Below are 24376 nucleotides of genomic sequence, written 5' to 3'. Positions count from 1 at the left end.
AAGCAATTTTTTAAGAGCTTACACTACAAAAGACATGCTGCCAATATCTGTCGGATCCGGATGCCTAATGGTTCTTGGTCAACATCTCGTTCAGAGCTTGCTGATTTATGTGTGCATCACTTCTCCACTCATTTTGGGCATGTGGATACTCTTTCCTCTCAGGTTGTGTCTGCACGTCAGCTTCTTTTGCAGCATGTTCATCCAATTCTGTTTGATGCTCAGGCTTTGGAACTTGAACATCCTTTCACTCAAAGGAAATTGTCTGATGCACTGAGATCCTGTGGCAGATGGAAATCTCCAGGATGGGATGGTCTCACTGTTGAATTCTTTCTTGCTTTCTTGGATCTTCTTAAATTCACCTTGCTGCATACAAGTTGTATGATCCCATCAATTGTAAAGTCATTATCTCCAGAGATGTAATCTTTAATGATGAATTAGAATGGAAAACCTCAAATACATAGGAGATGGAAGCATCGACTTCAGAGTCATCTACAAAAAAGGTTGATGAAGAAGAGTAAGAATTGCCAGCAACACCCCAAGCAGAGCCACAGTAGCTCAGATGGTCTACTAGGGAAAGCAGACTACCAGCCAGATTGACATATGCTCAAAAAGGCAAAGCAATTCAGGTGGAAACGACCAACTATGCTCTTATGACTATCATCATGGCTACAGAAGAGCCAGTGTACTTTGAAGATGCAAGATGCAGTAGACAAGCCAGAATGGCAAACTGCTATGAATGAAGAAATGGATAATTTGTTTAAGAGTAATACTTGTGAATTATGGGACCTTCCTACAGGAAAGAAGGCCATAGCAAACACATGGCTATACAAAGTGAATTACAATCCAGATGGAAGTATTCAAAGATACAAAGCCAGACTAGTTGCAAAAGGATTTGCATAGCAATATGGTCAAGACTATGATGAGACTTATGCTCTAGTAGCAAAGATGGATTCCATACGGTTCTTGATATCACTAGCGATACAAGAGATGGAATGTGTATCAGCTCGATGTCAAGAATGCATTTCTCAATGGTTATCTAGACGAGGAGGTCTACATGCAACAACCAGCAGGTTATGTTGAACCAGGAAAAGAGAATAAGGTTTACCATCTCAAGAAAAGTCTATACGGCTTAAAGCAAGCACCCAGAAGCTGGTACAGTAGAATTGACAAGTATTTTGCTGATCTGGGATACATGAAGTCCAATGCATATCATACTCTCTACTATAAAGTTCAAGGGGATGATCTGATTGTGACCGGAAGCAAGGATAGCTTCATCAAAAAACTAAAACAAGACTTATCTGCAGAGTTCGACATGAAAGATCTTGGACTTATGTACTATTGTCTTGGAATTGAGTTCTGGAGAGATTTAGATTATACATTCATGAGTCAGCTCAAGTATGTTGACAGTCTCATGAAGAAGTTTCATATGGTAGATTGCAAGATTGCAGCCATTCCCATGGAACAGAGTTTGGAACTTACTAAAGATTCAGAAAAGCCTACAGTCAATGACAGATACTACAGGCAGCTCATCGGATCTCTTATATATTTGACTATCACACGGTCATATATTTGTTATGCAGTAAGTTCACTTGCCCAGTTTATGGCAAATCCAAAACAATCTCATTGGAATGCAGCCAAAAGAGTCTTGAGATACATCAGAGGTATAAGACAGTTTGGAATAGAATACAGAGGAATGTAGGCCATCTCCTGGTGGTTCTAGTGATGCTCTATAGGCCATGGTATGTGCCTTGTAGGCATAAATATAGGCACTTGTAGTGTTAGTGCCTTTTAGGCCACATAGGACACTTAGTCCTATGTGACACCTAGGACACTTAGTCCTAGGTCTAGGTACAAGTACTTTGTACTCTTTCTTATCTACTATCCTAGTTTGACGTGACGGCTAATCCATCGACTCTTTTGCAACCTGCACTCTCTCTTTTCAAACGATCCTACAGTGGTATCAGAGCCATGTTAATACTTGCTTCTTGCTTCTAGACTCGCACCAGCTCCCTCAGCCTCCCTGCTCCTTCATCTGTACAGTTCGTACGATTGTACGGACGCCCGTACGCACAGCTTGCTCCGGGTCACTCGTTGTACCTGCACTGTCGTACTGCTCAGTACTATATTCCGTACCTGCGTGATCGTACTTTGTACATGCGTTCCATATGTTGTACCTGCTTCCATACGTACCTACGTTGTATTTGCGCATACACTGTACTTGCATCCGTACTTCGTACTTGTCCTGTACCTGCTTCGGTACAACAGACGTAACTGGTATGTACTGCATACCATACTACGTTTTGTACTTGCTCCATACAGCTTTCGTACGTTGTACTTCTATAGTACTTTGGATTTTGTATACTGTGCTCCGTATAGTTGTACTTGCATTCAGTACAGCTTTCGTACATTGTACGTACACCGTACATTGGACACTTGTATTGCCCGTACACAGCAGCATTCCGTACAGGTCGTACTTTTCCGGGAGTTTTGTACAGTTTTACACGTGCAAAGCTATCATCAGGTTTCGTACTTGTTTAGGCATTGGTTGTGAACTTGCGTTGGGGTTTTTGCAGGACATTTGCAAAATTTTGGGGCTTTCAGTACCTTTCATATCTTCTAGTTGCAACTTCTTGCAAGAACACTAGAGATTTGGGCTTTGGTCTGCAATTTCTTTTCGATTGCAATACATTGAGTCAGATTTTCAGACATTGAGTCTTTCTGCAAGACATTGAATTAGATTCGCATACATTGGGTCACATTTGCAAATTTTCGGCAAAATTTCGGGCTTTTTTGCATTTGCCGTCTTTTTGGCCTATTTGCCCTCATTAAATTTGGGGCTTTTGCCAGATTTGCTGTTTTTGCAGTGAACATTGCCTACCACAGTCACATTTGGGTCAGATCTGCATTTGCCCTTTGATTTGGGTTGGAAATTTGTAGATATTTGCTGTCCTTTTTTGGACAGCCAGCTTTTGTAGTGATAGCCTTGAGGCTTTTGGGTTTTCAGGTCTCTTCCAGGGTATCACATTTGCTATGGCTGGGAACAATCAAGATCTATTTGGCGTTCTTCGTGAAGATGATAAGTTGGATGGCACCAACTATCCAATGTGGTCTTATCTCATGAAACATATTCTTGTTGCAAAGCATTTGTGGAATATTGTTTCTGGGGTTGATCTGAGGCCAGCCAATGCTACAGTGGTTGCCTCTACTGCTGGTCCCTCTGCAGGGGGTACTACTCCTGATGCCTCATCTTCTAGCACTCCTGCTACTACTCTTCCAACTCAGGAACAGACAAGATGGGATGCAAGAGATGCAAATGCACATTCATGTATTGCTTTGTCATGCAAGAGAATCATTATTCCACACATCCGGTCTTGCATGTCAGCAAAGGATGCTTGGGATAAATTGGCTTCTCTCTATCATATTCGCAATGAGGCACGTGTTGCATGTTTGAGAAGGCAATTACAGGAAGTCAGCATGAATGAAGGTGACTCTATGGATGCATACCTGACAAAGGTCAAGGACCTCATGGAACAACTTGCCAACATTGATGAGGTGGTGCTAAATTCACAGCTTGTCAGTACCACATTGAATGGACTGCCAGATACATATCAAAGGTTTGCTACAACCCTTCGATTAGTGGCCATGAGTAATCCAAACCACTATTCTTTTGATCAGCTAGCTACTTTGCTTTTGCAGGAAGAGCAAAGTAGAGCTAATAGACAAGCCATTATTCTTGATCATGCATTTGCTTCACAGCAGCCAGGAAGAGGCAAGGCTTCCAAGCCTATGGGCAAGCCAAAATCTGCGCATAGCAGCTGCAATTCCTCCCATGCATCTAAAAATACAGTAGATAAGTCAAAGAAGAAAAGATGCAACTATTGTCGCCAGCCTGGACATGACATTTCAGAATGCAGGAAGCGCATTGCTTCGGAGAAAAAGAATGACAGTTAATGCCTCTCATGCTATTGAATCCCATGAGCCAGAAGATGCTTCACATGCACATGCTCTTCAAGATGATTGGGCATGGGCTGTCCATTGCTCATTTGATCCCTCCAAAGCTAATGCATTCTTTACTGCTAATGATGCTCAGTCCTGGTACTTTGATAGTAAGCATGTCACATCTTGCAGACAGTTGTTTCATTCTTTAGCTGATGCACCTCGAGGGGGGACTGCCACATGTGCTAATAATGCTTCATATGCTGTAAAAGGAATTGGAGATGTGCAGCTCACATCCATTTCAAGCCATCCTGTTACTCTAACAAATGTTCTTTTTGTGCCTGGAATTGAAGTCAACTTGATTTCAATTTCAGCAATTGCCACTTCAGGTTTCAGAGTGATTTTTGATGGCTACAGATGCCTAGTTTATGATCTTCGTGATGACAATGCTATAGTTCTCACTGGCACTTTGCAAAAGGGGCTTTATCACCTTGATCATCACTCAGCTGCACTTTCTATTGAAGCATTTGCAATTTCAGATTCACAGCTTGCTGAAACTAATCTTTGGCATGAGAGAATGGGTCATCTCAATTATAGAGCTCTTGCAAAGCTACATTCACAGCAGATGGCAAATGATGTACCTCAAATTCACACAGTTTCCAAACATGTGTGTGAGGGTTGTCTTTTGGGTAAGATGCATCGATTTCCTTTTCAAAAGAATTGTCAAAAGCTCTCACAAAGGAAATTACAGCTAGTGCACAGTGATGTCTGTGGCCCAATGAGGACAAATGCCATTGGAGGGTACAAATATTTCAGACTCTCATTGATGATTTCACAAGATATTGCTGGGTATATCCTTTAAAAGTCGAATTTGAAGTTTTCTTATGCTTTCAGAGGTGGCTGAATATGGCTGAGAATGAATCAGGATGCAAGCTTGTCACCCTCAACACAGATAGGGGGAGAGAGTATATGTCTAAGGAGTTTGATGCATTTCTGTCTACACGGGGCATTATTCACTCATGCACTACTCCTTAACTCCTCAGCAGAATCTTGTTTCTGAAAGGAAAAACAGGTCCACAATGGAGATGGCCAGATGCATGCTTAAGGACAAGTCTTTGCCCAATAAATTTTGGCTTGATGCAGTGATGTGTGCCAACTATGTGCTGAATAGATCACCTACATGGGCATTGAAGATTGTTACACCTCATGAAGCATGGAAAGGCATGAAGCCTTCACTTTCACACATGAGAGTTTTTGGGTCTCTTGCATATGTTCATGTACCATCTCAGCTGAGACATAAGCTTGATGACAAGGCAATCAAATGCATATTTATTGGTTACAGCCAGGAGAGCAGAGGGTATCGGTTATATCAATCAAATACTCGAAAGATTATTGTCAGTAGAGATGTAATCTTTGCCGAACATTCAGCTTCTCCTCTTGTGGACTGCAAAGCTAAGCCAGATGTTGACATGTTCGATGCCTTTGAATCTTGGTTACCTCTGCCATCCTCAGAAGAGGAATTTGACCAGCAACATGAGCCTCCTGCAGGCCCTCCACCAAGCAATAATCAGCCACAACCCCATGCTGATTTGCAGGTTTCTCTTCCAGCACAAAATGATCCTACTATTCATGATGCAGTCATTGAAGAAAGAGTTGTCAATAGATAGCAAAGGCAAGTTCCCAGAGACATTGAGGGACAGCAAACAAGATCAGCCTTTTGCTGCCCGGACAAGATCAGGGAGACAGATGCATGGTCACTTTCTTGAATTTGCACTCCTTGCTACAGCTTGCAATGAAGAGCCCTTGTGCCATAAAGATACTTTTGACAGCAAAGAGTGGATGGATGCAATGAGACCTGAGTTACATTCCATTGCTAAAAATGACACATGGGAATTAATAGATCTCCCTCCTGGCAAGCATGCCATTGGAACCCAGTGGGTCTACAAATTAAAAAGGAAATCTGATGGCAGCATAGATCGATACAAAGCCCGTCTTGTTGCAAAAGGGTATGCCCAACAACAAGGCATTGACTTTGAGGAGACATTTGCTCCCACATCCAGGATTACTACCATTAGATGTGTCATTGCCATTGCAGCCCATCATCATTGGCAAGTGCACCAACTTGACATCAAGATTGCTTTTCTTCATGGGGATTTGTAGGAAGAAGTATATGTCACACAACCTCCTGGCGTTGAGGTTGTTAATTCTGAAAAAAAGGTATGCCGGCTTAGAAAAGCCCTTTATGGTTTGAAGCAGGCACCCAGGGCATGGTATGCCAAAATTCATGCACACTTACTATCCCTTGGTTTTCAGAATAGTCCCACAAAACCCACTCTTTATGTCCGTGGGAGTGGATCTGATTTTTTAGTGCTGATTTTATACGTGGACGATATGCTCATCACGGGCCCAGATACTCAGCAAATTGCAGCTTTCAAGGCTGATTTGCATCAGATTTTTGACATGTCAGACATGGGACAGCTCCATTATTATTTGGGCATTCAGTTTGCTCATGTTAAGGGGGGTATCATGATGTCTCAGTCCAAGTATATTGGACAGCTCCTTGATCGTTTTCAGTTTGAGGATTGCAAGCCAATCTCTACTCCAGTAGACCCTGGCTTCAAATTCTCAGCTCATGATGGGAGCCCACCATGTGATATCACTCTTTATCAGCAGGCTGTTGGATGCCTTATTTATTTATGTCACACCAGACCTGACTTACAGTATGCAGTATCTCAGCTCAGCAGATTCATGCACATGCCCAGTTCACAGCATTGGCAGGCAGTGAAGAGAGTCTTCAGATATCTCAGAGGCACTCATGATTTAGCCCTCTTCTATGGTGATCAGGGTTCACTTACCATGCATGCTTACACGGATAGTGACTGGGTAGGATGTTTCGACACCAGAGTGTCACATACTGGCAATTGTTTTTTGCTTGGCAATTCATGTATCTCTTGGCTCAGCAAGAAGCAACCAACAGTTGCCACATCTAGCTGTGAGGCTGAGTACAGGGCAGCTTTCACGGCTACAGTAGAGTGTGTTTGGCTTCGACAGTTACTTACAGATCTTGGTATTCGCCAGACATCCTCCACTATTGTCTACACTGACAGCCATAGTGCTTTGGCCATTGCGCTTAACCCAGTGTTCCATGCCCGTACCAAGCATATTGAAGTTCATTATCATTATGTTCAGGAGCGGTTGTCAGCAGGAGACATAGAGTTGTCCTATCTTCCCATAGAGGACAACATAACAGATATGTTTACAAAGGCACTTCCTTGTCCCAAGTTCAAAGTCTTTCGACAGGCTTTACACTTGGTTCCCTTTGTTACATGATCTGACATCCCTTGTATATTCATAGGTGGCTATATCCTTTTGGATGAACATGTGCCACCATGGCCAGAAAATACCAGGTATTCTGAGACGTTTCCAGAGTACTTCAGCCCATCCCATGGAGGGGGGTTTGTAGGCCATCTCCTGGTGGTTCTAGTGATGCCCAATAGGCCATGGTATGTGCCTTGTAGGCATAAATATAGGCACTTGTAGTATTAGTGCCTTTTAGGCCACATAGGACACTTAGTCCTATGTGACACCTAGGACACTTAGTCCTAGGTCTAGGTACAAGTACTTTGTACTCTTTCTTATCTACTATCCTAGTTTGACGTGACGGCTAATCCATCGACTCTTTTGCAACCTGCACTCTCTTTTCAAACGATTCTACAAGGAAGTCAACCACGGTTGCATGGATACTGTGACAGTGACTATGCCGGAGATCATGAGACCAGGAGATCGACATAGGGATATGCATTTTTTCTTGGTCAAGGTGCTATATCATGGTTGTCAAACAAACAGCCAACTGTTTCTTTGTCTTCGACTGAAGCAGCATATAGGACACTCACTACAGGTGCATGTGAGGCTATATGGCTTATAAGACTATTGTAAAAAACAGATTACTTTGATGAGTCAAAGCCAACTATAATATACTGTGATAATCAATCGGCTCAAGCATTGGCCAAGAATCCAGTATATCACTTAAGGGCAAAGCACATTGATGTTAGAGAGCACTTCATCAGAGAAAGAGTGTTACTTGGTGACACCACACTGCAGTATTGTGATAGCAAAGAGAATGTTGCAGACATCTTTACCAAACCACTCGGTAAAGAGCTTTTCGAGAAACACCAACTAGCTCTTGGTCTGACGTAGAGGAATCATCATCGATGGAATGTAATGTTCAGTCCTTCTTCGATTCCCCAGAATCATCATCTTGAGGGAATCCCTACTTAATGATGTTGATCTTGAGGGAAGGTGTCGAGAGTTGACGCTCAACATCATGTGATCATGTATGCATAGCACCATCACGTGATCATATGTGCATATCATTAACCCAATAGAGTGCTATAAAGGAAAGGGTTATATCTCCTAACCCTAAATGGGTTTGTATATATTCTATTTTTTCAACTAAATCTAGTGTACATTTAGTCATTTGTGGTGTGCTCTCTAGCTGTGCGCTCTCTCCTCATCTCCACTCTTCTCGTCTCCCCTCTTCATATTTTGTGAAAAGGTCGCCTGGGGGAGATCCTTTGTGAGGAGTTTGCCATCCATGAGTCAATTTGTTATCCTTCCCTTGAAGTGGAGAGGACAAAGGCACAGGAAGAGAAGCATTACTATTTGAGACAGCCGGGGCTTTGCCTTTGTCTTGAACAGAGAAAAACTGTTTGACCCCTTTATTTTTGACCACAGAAGAGGCATTTGCATTCTTATTCAAAGGTTGAACCATTTGAGCTTGCATTGGCATCCGTGGAGCTCGGGAAGGGCATTGTGAAGCCATGTGCCCAAATTTCTTGCATTCAAAGCAAGCACCTGTAAACAGCCCCCACTTGAGCTTGTAAAAGGCACTTCCCATGGAAACACTATTACAGTAATCGAATATGAAGCTGGAGTGGAATGGTCTGTGTCCCACAAAATACAGAAGTGATTTGAATTTCCATTGGGTCGCGGTGGACATACCACCTTACCGAGGGAAGCTGCAATTTTAGGTAGAAGAGAAGACAAGCATTGAGGGGCAACAATGCCAAATCAATGCCTTGGTAATCCCGGGTAGGAGACGAGGGCAAGACATGGACCATCTGCTGGCCATAGAAGGGAGGAGAGTGCTCCAGCAAAACGTGACTGTGCTCTTCATCAGCCATGATGATCTCAAAAAAACCCCTTGCTGCATAATCACACACACACACTTTTTTTTATAGTAGAATCTAATCACACACACACACACACACACACACACACACACAGATATATATATATATGGACATCACCCCCACCCAATACTTTGCTCTAGTACTGGAGAATGTCAAGAGGAAGCTACTCTATTAGAGCTCCACCACCCTGGACTAGCCTCCAGAGCCCTTGGAGCTGGTAGTTTTTGCATGGTGCATCACTACATGCTGGTGCTTCTCATGTTCTTGCATCGACCAACTTAGGTCTGGATCAGATGGCACACACGACATGAGGGCCAAAGTGGCATAGAGCACTTTCATCTTGCCCTTGCATGAGGATGGCCTTAATATCATTGATGTTTACATCTAGTGTAGAGCCTTGTTAGGCAAGCTGCGGATCAGATGGCACACATGACATGAGGGCCAAAGTGGCATAGAGCACTTTCATCTTGCCCTTTCATGAGGATGGCCTTAATATCATTGATTTTTACATTTAGTGTAGAGCCTTGTTAGGCAAGGTGGGATGTTAAAGGACTTCTTCCAGGCAATGAGCCTTGCAATAGATTCAGATCAGCTACCCTCTCCCTCAATGCACTTTCAAAGAAGGGTTGGCTATTCATTGTAACTCTATTCCAGTAAATAAAGGTAATCATTCACGAGTGTGTAATGTGTTGGGTATAGGAAGGTGAGGTTCTTTGGAGGATTGCCCAAAGACCCTCCCTGCAATATTTTAATGATGCGATCAAATGTAAAGAGTTACTTGGAGATGAGCATTGAATAAGCCATTGTGAAGGATGCGGACCATGATTTGTGGGTGGATCAGAAAATGCCAAGCACGAAAATGGACTAGTACAAAAGGATGCTATGCATTCTTGTGAGTATGAGAGGGCTAATGCAGTGGGGCTGAACTTCAGTCTTACTTGAAGGCTAACTGGGCAGGAATAGGCTGTGGGGAGCTGAATTGCAGGCTGTAAGGACGTGGAGATAAGAAGATCACATGTGGGAGAGGACAGGAGAGCAGCAGCAAGGACAAGCTACTAGAGGACAGAGGGGTTACAAGAAACTACAATCAGATAAGCAAAAGCATGATGAGGTTAAGTGGGATTTTGATTCTGTTAAAACAATGATGTTTTGCCATTGTCTTTTATAATAGGGCTTATCTGTTATCTACAAAAAAATAGACAAATTGAGCTTGGCATCTGTCGTCTTCTTTTGAAATAAAAGCATTCAGGAGAAAAAATCATTTTTGCCCGAGGGCAAGAATAACATGTCTTATTAACTCCGTATCAGTCATATTTTGGAGAGTAAGAACATGAACTTTGAAGTGTGCCTAGTATATTACTTGTAATAGTATGTTTATTGGGAGCAGTATCCCTTTGTGCGTATGCTTATGCTACGGTATACACCCACCATTGTGCACTGATGACATCAGTGGGGATGTGATAGTAGCTAGTCTTTGAGTTTATGGTCTTCAATCTTGTGACTGTCATGAGATTGAAACCGCACTACGTGTTGTGTTTTTGGAGGATGAGCTTGGGCATGTTCCTGGATTCATCTAGATATATATTTGTTTTTTTTTTGGTTTGGGATAAGCTAGATTCATTAAATTCGCAAGGGTTTTCTTATTTTATTCCATTTATAGCCTTAATGGCATTTTATGCTTTGCAGTATTGTTACAGGAGCTCCATGTTTTGAGGTTTCAGTAATCAATGCAGACAAACCACCTCTCTCTGTTGAAGATATCAAATTGCGGGCCAAGCAATTCAAAGCAGGAGGTTAGGTTTTCTCTTGCAAGTGTGTGTGATGCTCGCTGTTGCGTAAGATTGTTGAACTATTTAGCGTACTCCTGGGCGTTTACTTGAAAGAATGATGAACAAATATGTATGATGCTGGTTGGTGTTGTTAGTTAATGAACAATATACTATACTTCTAGGATGTCTATTTTGAAGTTGTGAAGAGGTTTCTTGATAACAAAAGCCTGCAATGAATAAGATTTTGAGAGGATCATAACAAATGGAATTTGGACCCTAGTAAAAAGTATAATATAAACCTTGGGAGCCTCTCGACATTAAATACATGAACCTAATCTAAAAGAACCAGGTTGAAGTGTAATACAGCAAAGCAATCCTCTCCCATTGATTGAGAAAAAGTATTTGCTCGAGGTTTGCGAGTAGTCCCAGGAGCTGTGTGGAGTGTTGGGCTGTGCCTACCGTGGATTGGATCAAAACCGCCTTACAAGTTAGCCACAGCCAACCTTAGGGGAGCAATGCAATCCTCTATCCACAAGCTACATACAAACACCAATAGGAGTAAAAAGAGACATGGGACAATATGGTGTAGGCTAGGCTCTAGCACATCACCACCCGACCATAGGGTCTTACTTGCAGTCCTATCTACATGGGAACAATATGGTGTATACAGGCTAGCACATCACCCCCAACCAAAATGGTAGAGGTAGAGGTCGGGCCCAAGTAAGACTACGCATCCGATGCCATGCAACCTTATCTATGCACATATGTTGTTAGAGAATCATGGGCCTGGACAGGTTCCTTCATAGCTGGTTATTAAAGAGGCCCCACTCCCAAGAATGCCCCAAATGAGTCGAGGCTCACACTTATATAGGCATAGGGTCTACTAGGTGTCTCAACCGTAAACTGTACCAATGGTATGTGATGCCCTAACTATCCCAAGGCTAGGTTACATGAGCCTAGGTCAACTTGACTTCCATAACACTACTGGCCATGTTCGTCCCTCCCTTATTCAAAGAAAGATTGAGACAAACTCTACGAATTGGCTCCGAAGAGAATCAATACTTTCCCAAGTATTATCCTCTTCCGAGAGACCTTTTGACTTAATCTTCAGCTTTGAAACAAACCTGTTCGTAAGTTGTCCACACCCAAGGGGCTCAAGCTACACCTGGATGCACTGCAGGCTTTTTGTTTATCCCATGATTTGGGGGTCAACCTTGGCAAGGCCAAGGTCATGATCTTTAACACCTCTCGAGCAAACATGCAATGGAAACAGTTTACTTTTACTTTGGGTGGGTCACCAGTTGAGACCGTATCCTCATACACTTACTTGGGGGTCATCTTCTCGGGCCCGATCTTCACGATGAGACCAGCGATGCAGGCCAGACTGAGCAGGGGATACACCTCACTGGCTTGGCTAGAGAGACAGTGCTTTCACTCCCACTTCCAGGACCCTCGGACCAAGGCTCTTCTCTTCGACTCCTTGGTCCGACCAGTTGGTATGTATGGCAGCCCTTGTTGGGGGCCTGACATGTCAGAGATAGAGTGGACACGGGTGGAGCGCTTGCAGATCCTCATGCTCTCACGGATGATCTGAGGGAAACCGCCTGTACCACATCACATCATTCAGGCCGAGTTTGGTGCTTCTCCACTCCAGCTAGATGCAGCCTTTCAGACCATCACATATCTACACCGGGTTAGATCATATGGGGACTGCACATCAGGGAGACAAAGGTTGCCATGGTTGGCTCTCGATTCCTCCATGAGGTTGGCAGCAGAGGGAGATGAGCGATGCTGGTATGCACGGACTCACAGATGGTTTGTGAGACTAGGGCTCCACATCGATAGGATACCTCCTTTTCAGTACAGTTTAGATGCCCCTCCGGTACTCCCACCTACCATCCCGATTGGGCCACATACCAACCAGGTCATTCGAGAGGATCTCCTGCAGCTACACACCTTTAGGACTTGGTTGGAGCCGAGGGAGCTTCCAGTGAAGCTGAGTTTCTACAAAGATTACTGTCTTGGCATTTCGGAGGAGGGATTCATCACACCATCGGGGTACACTGAGCTTCATATGCCTCACTCACTACGGATCTCCATCGGACAGTTTCAGGTATCATCACACCGCCTCCGCATAGAGAGCGGCAGAGTAGAGGGGATTCCTAGGGAGCATCGCTTATGCATACTGTGCGACTGTCAGGAGGTTGAGTCGGAGGAGCATTTTATTTTTAGGTGCCCAGTGTACTACGAGATCCGAGGTCGCTACCACTGTCTCTTCAGAGACAGCTCCGGGCTCCTTTCTGTTAGAATTATAGATATAATTCAGCAGTGACCAATGTAATATAATAAGCTAGTTAGGGGCACTTTTCCCTCTTTAAGAGGTTTTTCCCTCTAACCGCAGTTAGTTCACTAACTATGGTTAGTGACTACTAAGGTTTTGTCACTAGGATAAAACCTTATCTTTCTCTAATTGAGTTGTACTCTCACACTCTTCTATTGCAACTCAGCTTTCAGCTTCCAAGCTTCCAGCTCTCACTCTCTCTCACTCACCATCTCCTCACATTTGGTATCAGAGCGGGTTCAAGAGCTTCGTGCTCCGTGCTCCTTTCAGCTCCTGCTCTTTGCCTTCAGCTCCAACCTCCCCGTTCAGCTCCAGCTACAGTCTGCGACACCTCGTCCGTACAGTCCGTACGACTGTACGGAGTCCTGCCGTACAGCTCAGCTTCCGTACAGTTTCGACGTACAGCTCAGCTCCCGTACAGTTCCGTACGTACAACTCGCCGTGGTCGTTCGTACACCCGCGTACCGTACTGCTCGTCCGTACACCCGCGTACCGTACAGTTTCGCTGTACAACGCAGTACATCGTGTACCGTACCTGTCTTCGTACCTGCGTATCGTACCTGTTGCAGCCGTACTTGCGTCACCTTCCGTACGAAGTTGTACCTGCAGTACATGCTATCGGTGTACTTGCGTGTACACAGTGTACAACAGGTAGTTGTACCTGTTTCCGTACAGGTTCCTATTTCAGTACACCTTGTCATCGCCGTACGGTTCTGCGTCATCAGTACTCTGTCGTACATCCGCACGTGTGGCAGATTTGTACCTGCAGATCCGTACATGATTTCCTTCATCTGCAGGTTCACAGTTACTTGCAAAGCAAAAATTGCAGATAGATCTGCATTTTTGGGGCTTTTGTTCAGAAATTGCAAATTTGGGGCTTTTGGTGAATTTGCCCCTTTCTGATTGCAATTTCAAGCACGAAATTTGGGGCTTTCAGTTCTGCAGTACAATTTCTTGAAGAAATTTGGGGATTTTGTGATTACACTGCAATTTTGCAGTAAAATTTGGGGCTTTTGCAGACAGAGCGCAATTCTTGCAACATTTGGGGCTTTTGTTCAATTTGCCCCTTTCCGGTTGCAATTTCAGACCTATTTTGGGGCTTTTGTGTTGGGAGAGCAATTTTTGGAGTATTCAGTTCATACTGCCTTTCTTGGAGTGTTTGAAGCACTTTTGGCAGATTTTGGAGAGTTTTTGATGCTTGGACAGATTTGCGACAGTGCAAGTACAGAAATCTAAGTTGCATTTACAGCCCGTGCTTGGCTGTGTTTTTTGGGAGTTGTGCATTTCATTCCCAGTAAGGGAATTCAGCTTTGTATCTGCTTCAATCTCTTTCTCAGATATGGCCCATCAAAATCAGAATGACTTCCAGTTCGGTGGTCTTTCACATGAAGACAAGTTGGATGGTACCAACTACTCCCTCTGGAGTTTCATGGTACGCAATATTCTGATTTCTCGCAATTTATGGGATTATGTCAATGGGGATGAGATCCGACCAGCAGATATTGCACCTGCTACCCCTCCTCAACAAGGAGGTGGAAGAGGTCGTGCACAGGGTGCAGCTGCAGAACAAGTTGTTGGTGCAGCTACAGTCACTACTCCAGAGCAGAAGAGATGGGATTCACGGGATGCCTTAGCTTTGTCATGCATCTCTGTTTCAGTGAAAAGATTTATCATTCCACATATCCGGTCGTGTAAGACCTCCAGGGCAGCGTGGGATATTTTGGAAAGCATGTATGCAGCTCGGAATGATGCAAGGGTATCTTTCTTGAAAAGAGAGTTGAGTAATACACATATGGAAGAGGGTGACTCCATGTCAGTCCACCTCACAAAGCTACAGGATCTCAGAGAGCAATTGTTAAACATAGATGAAATTATTCCTGATTCAGAGATGATTACAACCACTCTGAATTCTCTTCCTGAGTCTTATCTCAGCTTTCATACCTCGCTGAACTTATCATTGAGGGGGGGTGCAAATCCTCACTTTTCATGAGTTGATAGGACTTCTGCTTCAGGAAGAACAGACCAGGAAAAATTTGGCTTCACGTGCAGGTGAACAAGCCATGCTCTCGAAGTTTAAATAAAAAACAAAGGGACAGGAAAAGACATCAGTAAATCAGCCTTCCAGTGGGTCAGGACAGCCTTCACAAAAGGCTTAAAATGATGCAAGTAAGCCCAAGAAGAAGGGTTTTTGTCACTACTGCAAAAAGCAAGGTCATCACATAGCAGAATGCAGGAAAAGGCTTGCAAAAGAAAAGAAAAACAGCTCAGGTATGGCTGTTTCAGATTCAGCTCCTCATGCATCTGACAGTGGGGATGCTGCAGCCAACTTTGTTGGACAGGATTATGCCTTTTTATCTTGCATTTCAGATTCTAGGTTGGCTGTTCCAGATGCTCGGGATAGTACAGCCACTTGCAGTGATGATACATATGCATTTTTGACTTGCAGTTATGACTCTTCTACAGATGCATCCGCTTTCAGTGTTAATGAAACACTGAACACTTGGTATTTTGACAGCGGTGCATCCAAGCACATCACTTCTAGGAAGTGTCTTTTTACTTCCTTGCATCCACCTCCCGTTGGTAAGAAAGTCACTTGTGCCAACAACTCATCATATTCAGTACGTGGCACAGGAGATGTTGAGCTCACTGCCATTGATGGCTCAATTTTCAGACTTTCAGATGTCTTATATGTGCCTGGCATAGCCAAAAATCTTCTTTCAGTGTCCACTCTTAACAGAGGTGGATTTCAGGTCATCTTTGAGGATGACAAATGTGCTGTCCGAGACCGAGAAGATGACTATGCCTTAAGGTTATCTGGTACTCTGCGGTGTGGGCTTTTTCAGCTTGATATTTTTGAGAAAAGAGCAGCCCATGCTCTTGCAGTTTCTACCCCTACAGCTGCCATGCAGAATGCAGAATTATGGCATGCCAGATATGGCCACATGCATTACAAAGCTTGATGACACTTCAGAAGTTTTCCATGGTTGATGCATTGCCACCTCTTGAGATACCTCCTCCACATGCCTATGAAGGGTGCATTTTAGGCAAGATGCATAGATTCCCTTTCAAGAAGGATGGTTCAGTTAAAGCTGTCCGCAAATTACAGCTTATACACAGCGATGTCTGTGGTCCCATGAGGACTCCATCGTTGGGTGGTCATCTCTACTTCGTTACATTTATTGATGATTACTCCAATTTTACTTGGGTTTATGGGCTGAAACAGAAATCTGAAGTGTTCACGGTGTTTAAACACTTTTCAGCCATGGTTGAAAATGATACCGGACTCAAGATACAGACATTGCGCACAGATAGAGGTGGGGAATACCTATCTGCAGAATTTGATGCTTTTCTGAAAAGCAAGGGTATTGTGCATCAGCTCACAGTCAGGCTGACCCCTCAGCAAAATGGCAAAGCTGAGAGGAAAAATAGAACCCTCATGGAGATGGACAGATGTATGCTGAAAAGCAAACACATGCCTCACAAATTCTGGCTAGAGGGTTTGATGTGTGCCAATTACATTTTGAATCGGGCTCCCACTAAGGCTTTAAAAACGAAAACTCCTTATGAGGTATGGAATGACAGGAAGCCTTCAGTGGATCACTTCTGAGTCTTTGGATGCCTTGCTTATGCGCATGTGCCAGTTGAATCTAGGCACAAGTTGTCAGATAAAGCCATCAAATGCATATTTGTTGGCTACAGTGCAGAAAGCAAGGGGTACCGTCTCTACAATCCTGCTACACGCAAGATCATAGTAAGTAGAGATGTGATATTTTCTGAAAATTCAGCTCACACTCAGGCTGAATTTCAAATGCCTTCATCTTCAGAGGATGTCTTTGAGGGGTTGCTACCCATTGCCTTGGGTTCCCCTGCTGATTTTTCTGATGCAAATCAGAATTTACAGCAACCTCCAGATGCTTCAATTCCGCCACAGGATGTCTTGCCCCCTCCACAGGCAGTGGAACAGGTGGTGCAGCAAGAAATTGCAGACATACATGCAGCAAAAACAGTCCCAAACTGGCTGTTACAGATTCTCAGGGAGAGTAAAATTGATGCTCTGTTATCTGGCAGGACTCGCAGTGCAGCAAGGCACATGGAAGGTGCTAATTCAGTGGAATCAGCATATGCAGGTACTCTCCTTGATGATGAGGAGCCTGCCACATTCGAAGAGGCAAAGGATAATGTGCATTGGATGAATGCCATGCACGATGAGTTGCAGTCCATTGCAAAAAATCAGACTTGGGATGTTGTAGACTTGCCACAGGGTAAACATGCCATTGGCACACGATGGGTCTTCAAGGTCAAACGGAAGCCAGATGGCTCCATTGACAGATATAAGGCAAGGCTGGTTGCTAAAGGCTATGCTCAAAAAAAGGGCATAGATTATGAGGAGACATTCGCTCCTACATCCCGAATGACCCGAATGACCACCATCCGATCAGTTATTGCAATGGCTGCAGATTTTGAGTGGAATGTTCATCAGTTGGACATAAAAACAGCCTTCTTAAATGGGGACTTACTGGAAGAGGTGTATGTCAAACAACCTCCGGGCTTTGAAATTACAGCAAATGCACTTCAAGTATGCAAGCTCAACAAAGCTTTATATAAGCTGAAACAGGCCCCTCGTGCATGGTATGCCAAGATCCATGCCTTTTTGACCAGCAAGGGGCTGCACAATAGTCCTACTGAGAGCACCCTCTACATCAAGATGGATGGGGGGGAAATTTTAGTCATCCTTCTTTATGTCGATGACTTACTGCTCACAGGGTCCAATGAAGACAAAATTGCAGATTTCAAAGCTGATTTGCAGACCAACTTTGACATGTCAGATTTGGGGCTGCTTCACTTTTATTTGGGGATCCAGTTCTCTCATGAGAGACGTGGCACTGTTATGTCTCAGTCCAAGTATGTTCAGAAACTCTTGGACAGATTTAACATGCATGAGTGTAAGCCCATAGCCACTCCCATGGAGCCGGGGCTGAAACTCACAATGCTTGATGCAGGAGAATCAGTTGATGCCACACTTTACAGTCAGGCTGTTGGATGCCTCATATATCTCTGCAACACTAGACCTGATATTCAGTTTGCAGTATCTCAGGTGAGCAGGTACATGCACAGCCCAAAAACTATGCATTGGCAGGCAGTTAAGCGCATCTTCCGTTATTTGCAGGGCACAAAGTCTTTTGGCTTGCTATTTCCCAAGGGGGGTGACTTGCAGATGCATGCCTACAGTGATTCAGATTGGGCTGGTGATTATGACACTAGGCAGTCCACTAGTGGCAATTGTTTCTTTTTGGGTAAATCTTGCATTTCCTGGCTGAGCAAGAAACAATCTACAGTGGCTACCTCATCATGTGAAGCTGAGTACAGGGCAGCTTTCACAGCAACAGTTGAATGTGTCTGGCTGCGACGTCTATTTGCTGATCTTCATCTGTCTTTGGAGGGTCCTTCTCCAATTCTCACTGATAGTCAGAGTGCCATTGCAATGGCAAAGAATCCAGTGTTTCATGCTCGCACGAAGCACATTGAGGTTCACTATCACTACGTCAGAGAGAAGTTGCATGCAGGAGAGATCAGTATGATCTTTGTGTCCACACATGACAACATTGCAGATATTTTCACCAAAGCACTACCACGTGAAAAGTTTGAGGCATTTCGCAGTGCCCTGAACTTATATCCGTTTGGTGATTGATCAACCTTGTACATCACATTGGCACTGCAGGGGGGTGTTAGAATTATAGATATAATTCAGCAGTGACCAATGTAATATAATAAGCTAGTTAGGGGCACTTTTTCCTCTTTTAGAGGTTTTTCCCCCTAACCGCAGTTAGTTCACTAACTATGGTTAGTGACTACTAAGGTTTTGTCACTAGGACAAAACCTTATCTTTCTCTCAGTGAGTTGTACTCTCACACTCTTCTATTGCAACTCAGCTTTCAGCTTCCAAGCTTCCAGCTCTCACTCTCTCTTGCTCTCTCTCACTCACCATCTCCTCACACTTTCGAGATTCCTCGCCTACCCAGATCAGAGATGCCTCGCGGCCTTCATTCACGAGGGTATCCGACATAGAGAGTACTTACTCAGGTGACGGGGCTTGGTCACATCATCAGACACCTCTCAGAGCAGGATCACAGAGTTCTTCCCATCGAGTGACATTGATCGTCTAGTCTTTAGCCGCCAACGTGACAGAGATTCCGACCTGACGATCGCAGCACGACACACGAGACATTGAGGGGGGACACAGATCACTCTGGGGGACCTCCCGTCATTGTTTAGACCCGGGATACGTCCCACGGGAGTCACGGTGGCTCTAGTCTTGTGTCGAGCCTCGTCCAGGAGACCGAGACGCACGGCACCCCTTGACGGGCACCAGCGTCCCAAACCCACTGGTGCCGATACTGGCTAGTATTACTGCTTGGCAGATCTGGAGGGCCAGGTGCATAGAGGCCATTGATGGATCTCAAGTCCACCCTTCTCATACCTTGGCCAGTATTTGGGCTGATACCATTCACACTCTGATGGCCAGTTGGGCGAGCATGCAAGGGTCCTCAAGGGCAGCCTCTTCCGGACGGTTATATTCCTTACGGAATGGAGGGGCTCCCCTTTTTTCTCAGAGACTACATCAGGGTTGAGGTGGCATTTTCAGCCTCAACCTTGGTTTCTCTCCAACTCTTTTTGAGTTTTTGCTTGCTCTTCTAGAGTGTTTTCTTCTCAAGTCCAGCATGATGTATTTCCGCATTGAGCTTGCTCTCGTGGTTTTTTTTCATACTTAATAGAAGTCTCTTTCATGGAAAAAAAAAACCCACTGGTGCCCTCCATTGGCACTTTTTATGTACTCCCTTGCATCTTGTTGTTGTTGCAACCAATCAACAGCAGTGCCATAGTACATACATCAGCATAAATGGACTGATTTGGGTGGTTGAATGCCTAGCACCATTGTAAGCAAACTCCAATAGAGGAAGATACTCCTCCCAATTAGAGTGCCTCTTGGAGACTTAAGCTCTTCCAAAGTTTGATTGACCCTCTCAATCTGTCCATCCGATTCACGATGATCGGCCGAACTCATGCTGAGCTGAGTGTCGAATTTCGTGAACATAGATGGCTAGTAAAATTTGCATCTTTGTCACTAATTATTTCAGTCAATAAGCCAAAAATATTTTCAATTATAGGACTGAACCGTGACATTTTGGTGAGTGGATCCACGATCACCCAAATTGCACTATGCAGAGGTTTGTGGTAATCCTACCACAAAATCCATGGAATAACTCTTCCATTTTTCCTTTCAAGTACATCAGTGAGCTCCTATAGGTGATCCTCACAGAGCTAATGCACCTGCAAATCTGCAAACTGATTTTTCAGGTCAGTTGTGTGATGCTCCAACAAGCATCCAACCAGCTCTCAAATGTGCACAGAGCTTCCCCTTGGCAAATATTGAGAGATGTAACAAACACTCTATACAAGGGAGCCAAGCTAGTTAGAGTGATTGACACAACTTCTTGTCTTTAATGCTCTCATCAATGTTTGCAAGTTGATCTCTTAAATTTGTAATTCTAGATATATGATCCCTGATGGATTCACTGTGCATTGAGTTGTTACGGAATGCAATCACCTGTGCTTCATTCTTAACATTTTATATATTAGATAATACATCCCACAAACAATTTGCAATTGTGCATGACTGAAATGTGTTTTATAATGTGTTTCCTCACAGCAAGAGCAATAGGAGACAAAGCCTATGCATTCCATCCATCAACCTTTCTTTGCTCATTTGTGGGAGCAGGAGAACATCTAGAAGAAGCCTGACTACTTCTCATGCTGATAGTACTTGCATTGGCAGATCTCTTTTCATCTCCACCCACAATCCCTTGCTAGATTAGTGCGATCTAGCTTATCACTTCCACTCGTAGAACCGAAGTCCTCAACGAGAGACATGTTGAATTCCGAATCAAAAGTTCTATTGTATTTAATATTGTAGTAATTGTTGACAATCACTTATATGAAAAATGATAGCAAAAGAAAGAATGTCTAATGTAATTTCTGAATATACAGCTATGTAAGAAACTGTAAAATCTTGGGATGTGTGTCCTCTTGAAAAATAGTCTCTTCTTGTTCTAAAATGACATGGACTGCTTATTCACTACATACACATAATAATATGCATTTGTAAATTTTGGTCATTTTTTTGGCATTTGGACATATTCCTAAGCCTCCTAGCACATTTGCAAGTTGAAGGAAACATCTTTGAACGCTTTTTGCTCAGAAAATTTGGTGCCTTTTTATTTTTGGTCATCTTTGGGCATTTGAACACCCAATGCATGATTTGTAACATAAAACAAAGCATTTGGAGCTGTTTTGGATGCAAGTTTCATGCTATTTAGGGGTCACATTCAGCACAAGAAGCATTTGAAGTTGTTTTGTAAGTTTTCTTTACCACTTTGCTTCATAGAGCAACTTTTGCTATCAGCACTTTTTATGTGCATCTTTGTGAGATTGCCGAGGTTCAACATTTGGGACTGCTTTTTATGCTTTTTTGGCATGATGACAAGGTGGTAAGACCAAAGTACTCCAAGCGTGACAAAAGTTATATCATTGGATTAGCCTTTCAACCCATAACAAACTATTGAAGTGGACTCAGTTGGGCTGAGAATAGGGGATTTACAATAAATAGAGCCGGTCCAAGCGTTGGAAGGCTGTCGAAGACACCTCACGGGATCAAGTTTCTCTTCCTCATTACCAACTTGCACCACTGGGGATTGGGCATGAATAGGAGGAAATGAAAGTGGAAAGGAGTACAAAAGAGTGGAAAAGCAAGACACAAAAGATATGTATTCCACAATGAACCACAATCAACAATTGAAAATACAAAAGAGAGCGAGGTTATTTAGAAACTAAAAAGTCCAATCTTTAGTTGAACTCCCCTATGTTATCATATCATTGTAAATATCCTTACAATATTTTGGTTGTTCTATTGCTGTCATCAATCACAAGTTTGAGTGTTCTTTGTGAGTGTCTCTTGTGTACACTTGTCATTTAAAGTTGGATCTACATCAGTACTTTACTTTGGGTTAAGATTCTATTCGTGTGGTACTACATTTTTTTGGTGTGTGGGAGATCCTTCTCAATCTGTTCCTGGGATTGCTGAAAGGAACTAGATGGAGTAAATACCTCATTGGGTCTTTGTGGGCCCGCCGCAGAGGGGTTGTTTGAGTAGATGGTTCATTATCCCATGTGTAAACCACCCCCGAATGAAGAGAGCTCATGGAGGGGATCATAGAAGGTGCACATGGGGAGATTTAGTTGGAGAGAGGTATCCATGAGTGCGGAAATGAGGTTAGCATATGGGGTGACACATAGGGAGCATGGAGTAGCATATAATGCAGCAAACAGGGCTGCCATGTTCGTAGGAAATATTAGCGAAGCATTTAGTTATCCAGATAGTTTTTCAAATTCTAGAGCTAAAAAGTTTCATGTTCTAGTATAGTTTTATGTCATATGATGATGTGTCATATGAGGTGGCACATGCATGCGCCCACACTTTAAATAAAAAAAGCTGAAGCCATCTTTCTTCATATTACAAAGAAGCTGTCCCCAAAGCAGAGATCAGCAAGTAGAAGATCAGAAAATCTCATTATAAGACAAGTCGAGACTGTAATCTATCGGACGAACCGATAATAGACAATCATAAAAGGATTGCGTGAGCGACATCCGGAAAGAGAAGAAAAGGGAAGAGCAGACTCTTGAAAGACTTGGTGATTCCTGTCTTTCCATAGAGTCCATGTGAAGAAATAGACCAAATTATGGTCGCCTTGGGTGAATGCCAAAAATCCAAAAGAACTTGCCAAAGGAGGCAGTTGGAAAGCTAGCTTGAAGCTGCTGTCGAAGAAAGAACAGGAAGTCACGGGTGACAAGACAATTCCAGAAGAGATGAAGCAAGGATTCCTTGGGTGCCAAACATGGCATAAAGCGGGAACAATATGGCGACGGGCCAAGAGTTGGCAAAAAGGAATAACACCAAGCATGGCTCTCCATAGAAAAACCTGTAGGCGAAGTGGAAGTTTGCAGGACCAGATCAGGTGCAATATTTTACACCACCATTTGGCATTACAATTGAAAGACCAAAGCTGATTCGCATGTTGCGATATCCAAGGAGGCGGCATCAAAACCGTGTATAAACCTGCCACTGAGATATCTCCAAGCCGCAATGGGTGAATAGGAGAACCCTGGTGATGCAACGACCAATTAACAAGGCGAGACATGAGCTCGAGCCTAGGCACCGGCAAAAAAGAATGAAGCATCCGAGATATAGTCACATGAAAACCCGTTTCGTCCTGTTTGAAATCTCGAAACGCGAAACAAATGAAACGTTACGAAACAGGACGAAACACTCTCTGTTGGCTAGGGCAAGCAAAATGGTATCTGAAAAATGAGTGGGAAAGGAGAAAAACGAGCTGCTGTAATGAAAATGCTGCTACGATGAATGGAGGCTCAAGAGGGAGCCAATATGACAAAGCCCTAGGGCTAAATGCCCTAACTGGACTAAGTGTCCTAATTGTCCTATGTGGTACATGTACTAACTGTACCAACTGACCTAATTGACTGTAACTAGGCCTACAAGGCACATACCAAGGAATGAGTGGCACCTATGGATAGCCCATAGAATGGCCTACACTCTCAACAAAGCCTTTGTTTCGCCCAAATCAAAATACATGTTTTTGTTCCATTTTTTCTAGAATCTATATGTACTAAGTTTTGACTCCATAAATACCAAATGTTCTAAGTTGAAACTTCAGAAAAGAGATTGAACGCTTGAATTTAAAAACATTTGAAGAATGTGTTTGTGTTTTGAATTTCCTTTTGAGGTATCTTGCCTTGTATTTCTCTTTGTTCACTCTAAACTTGAATATAACATATCTTATTTGCCCCTATCCTTGTATATATTGAGTATCATCTCGAAACCTATCCGAACTTGAGAAAGGGAATTGAATTTAAATAAGTTTGCCTCTATCCTTGCATATATTGAGTATCATCTCGAAACCTATCCGAACTTGAGAAAGGAAATTGAATTTAAATAAGTTTGAAGAATATGTTTGTGTTTTGAATTTTCTTTTTAGTGTCTTGACTAGTATTTCTCTTTGCTCACT

General features: G+C 43.4%; 1 protein-coding gene across 1 annotated transcript in view; it reads left to right on the top strand.

Moving 5' to 3' along the window:
- The window catches only part of LOC147887300 (Nucleotidylyl transferase superfamily protein), a 68372-nt gene that overhangs the window by 32755 nt on the left and 11241 nt on the right, over window positions 1–24376 (top strand). The window contains exon 9 of the mRNA XM_087394443.1: window positions 10815–10921. Coding sequence (XP_087250569.1) covers window positions 10815–10921 — 107 coding nt within the window. The remainder of the gene's footprint in view (window positions 1–10814; window positions 10922–24376) is intronic.

This window comes from Dipteris shenzhenensis, chromosome 23 (assembly GCF_047967505.1).
Source record: "Dipteris shenzhenensis isolate YYH24624 ecotype China chromosome 23, Dip_SZ_1.0, whole genome shotgun sequence".
In the NCBI taxonomy this organism is placed as follows: domain Eukaryota; kingdom Viridiplantae; phylum Streptophyta; class Polypodiopsida; order Gleicheniales; family Dipteridaceae; genus Dipteris; species Dipteris shenzhenensis.
The sequence above is the reverse complement of the archived record's forward strand: the minus strand, read 5'-3'. Positions and strand labels throughout refer to the sequence as shown.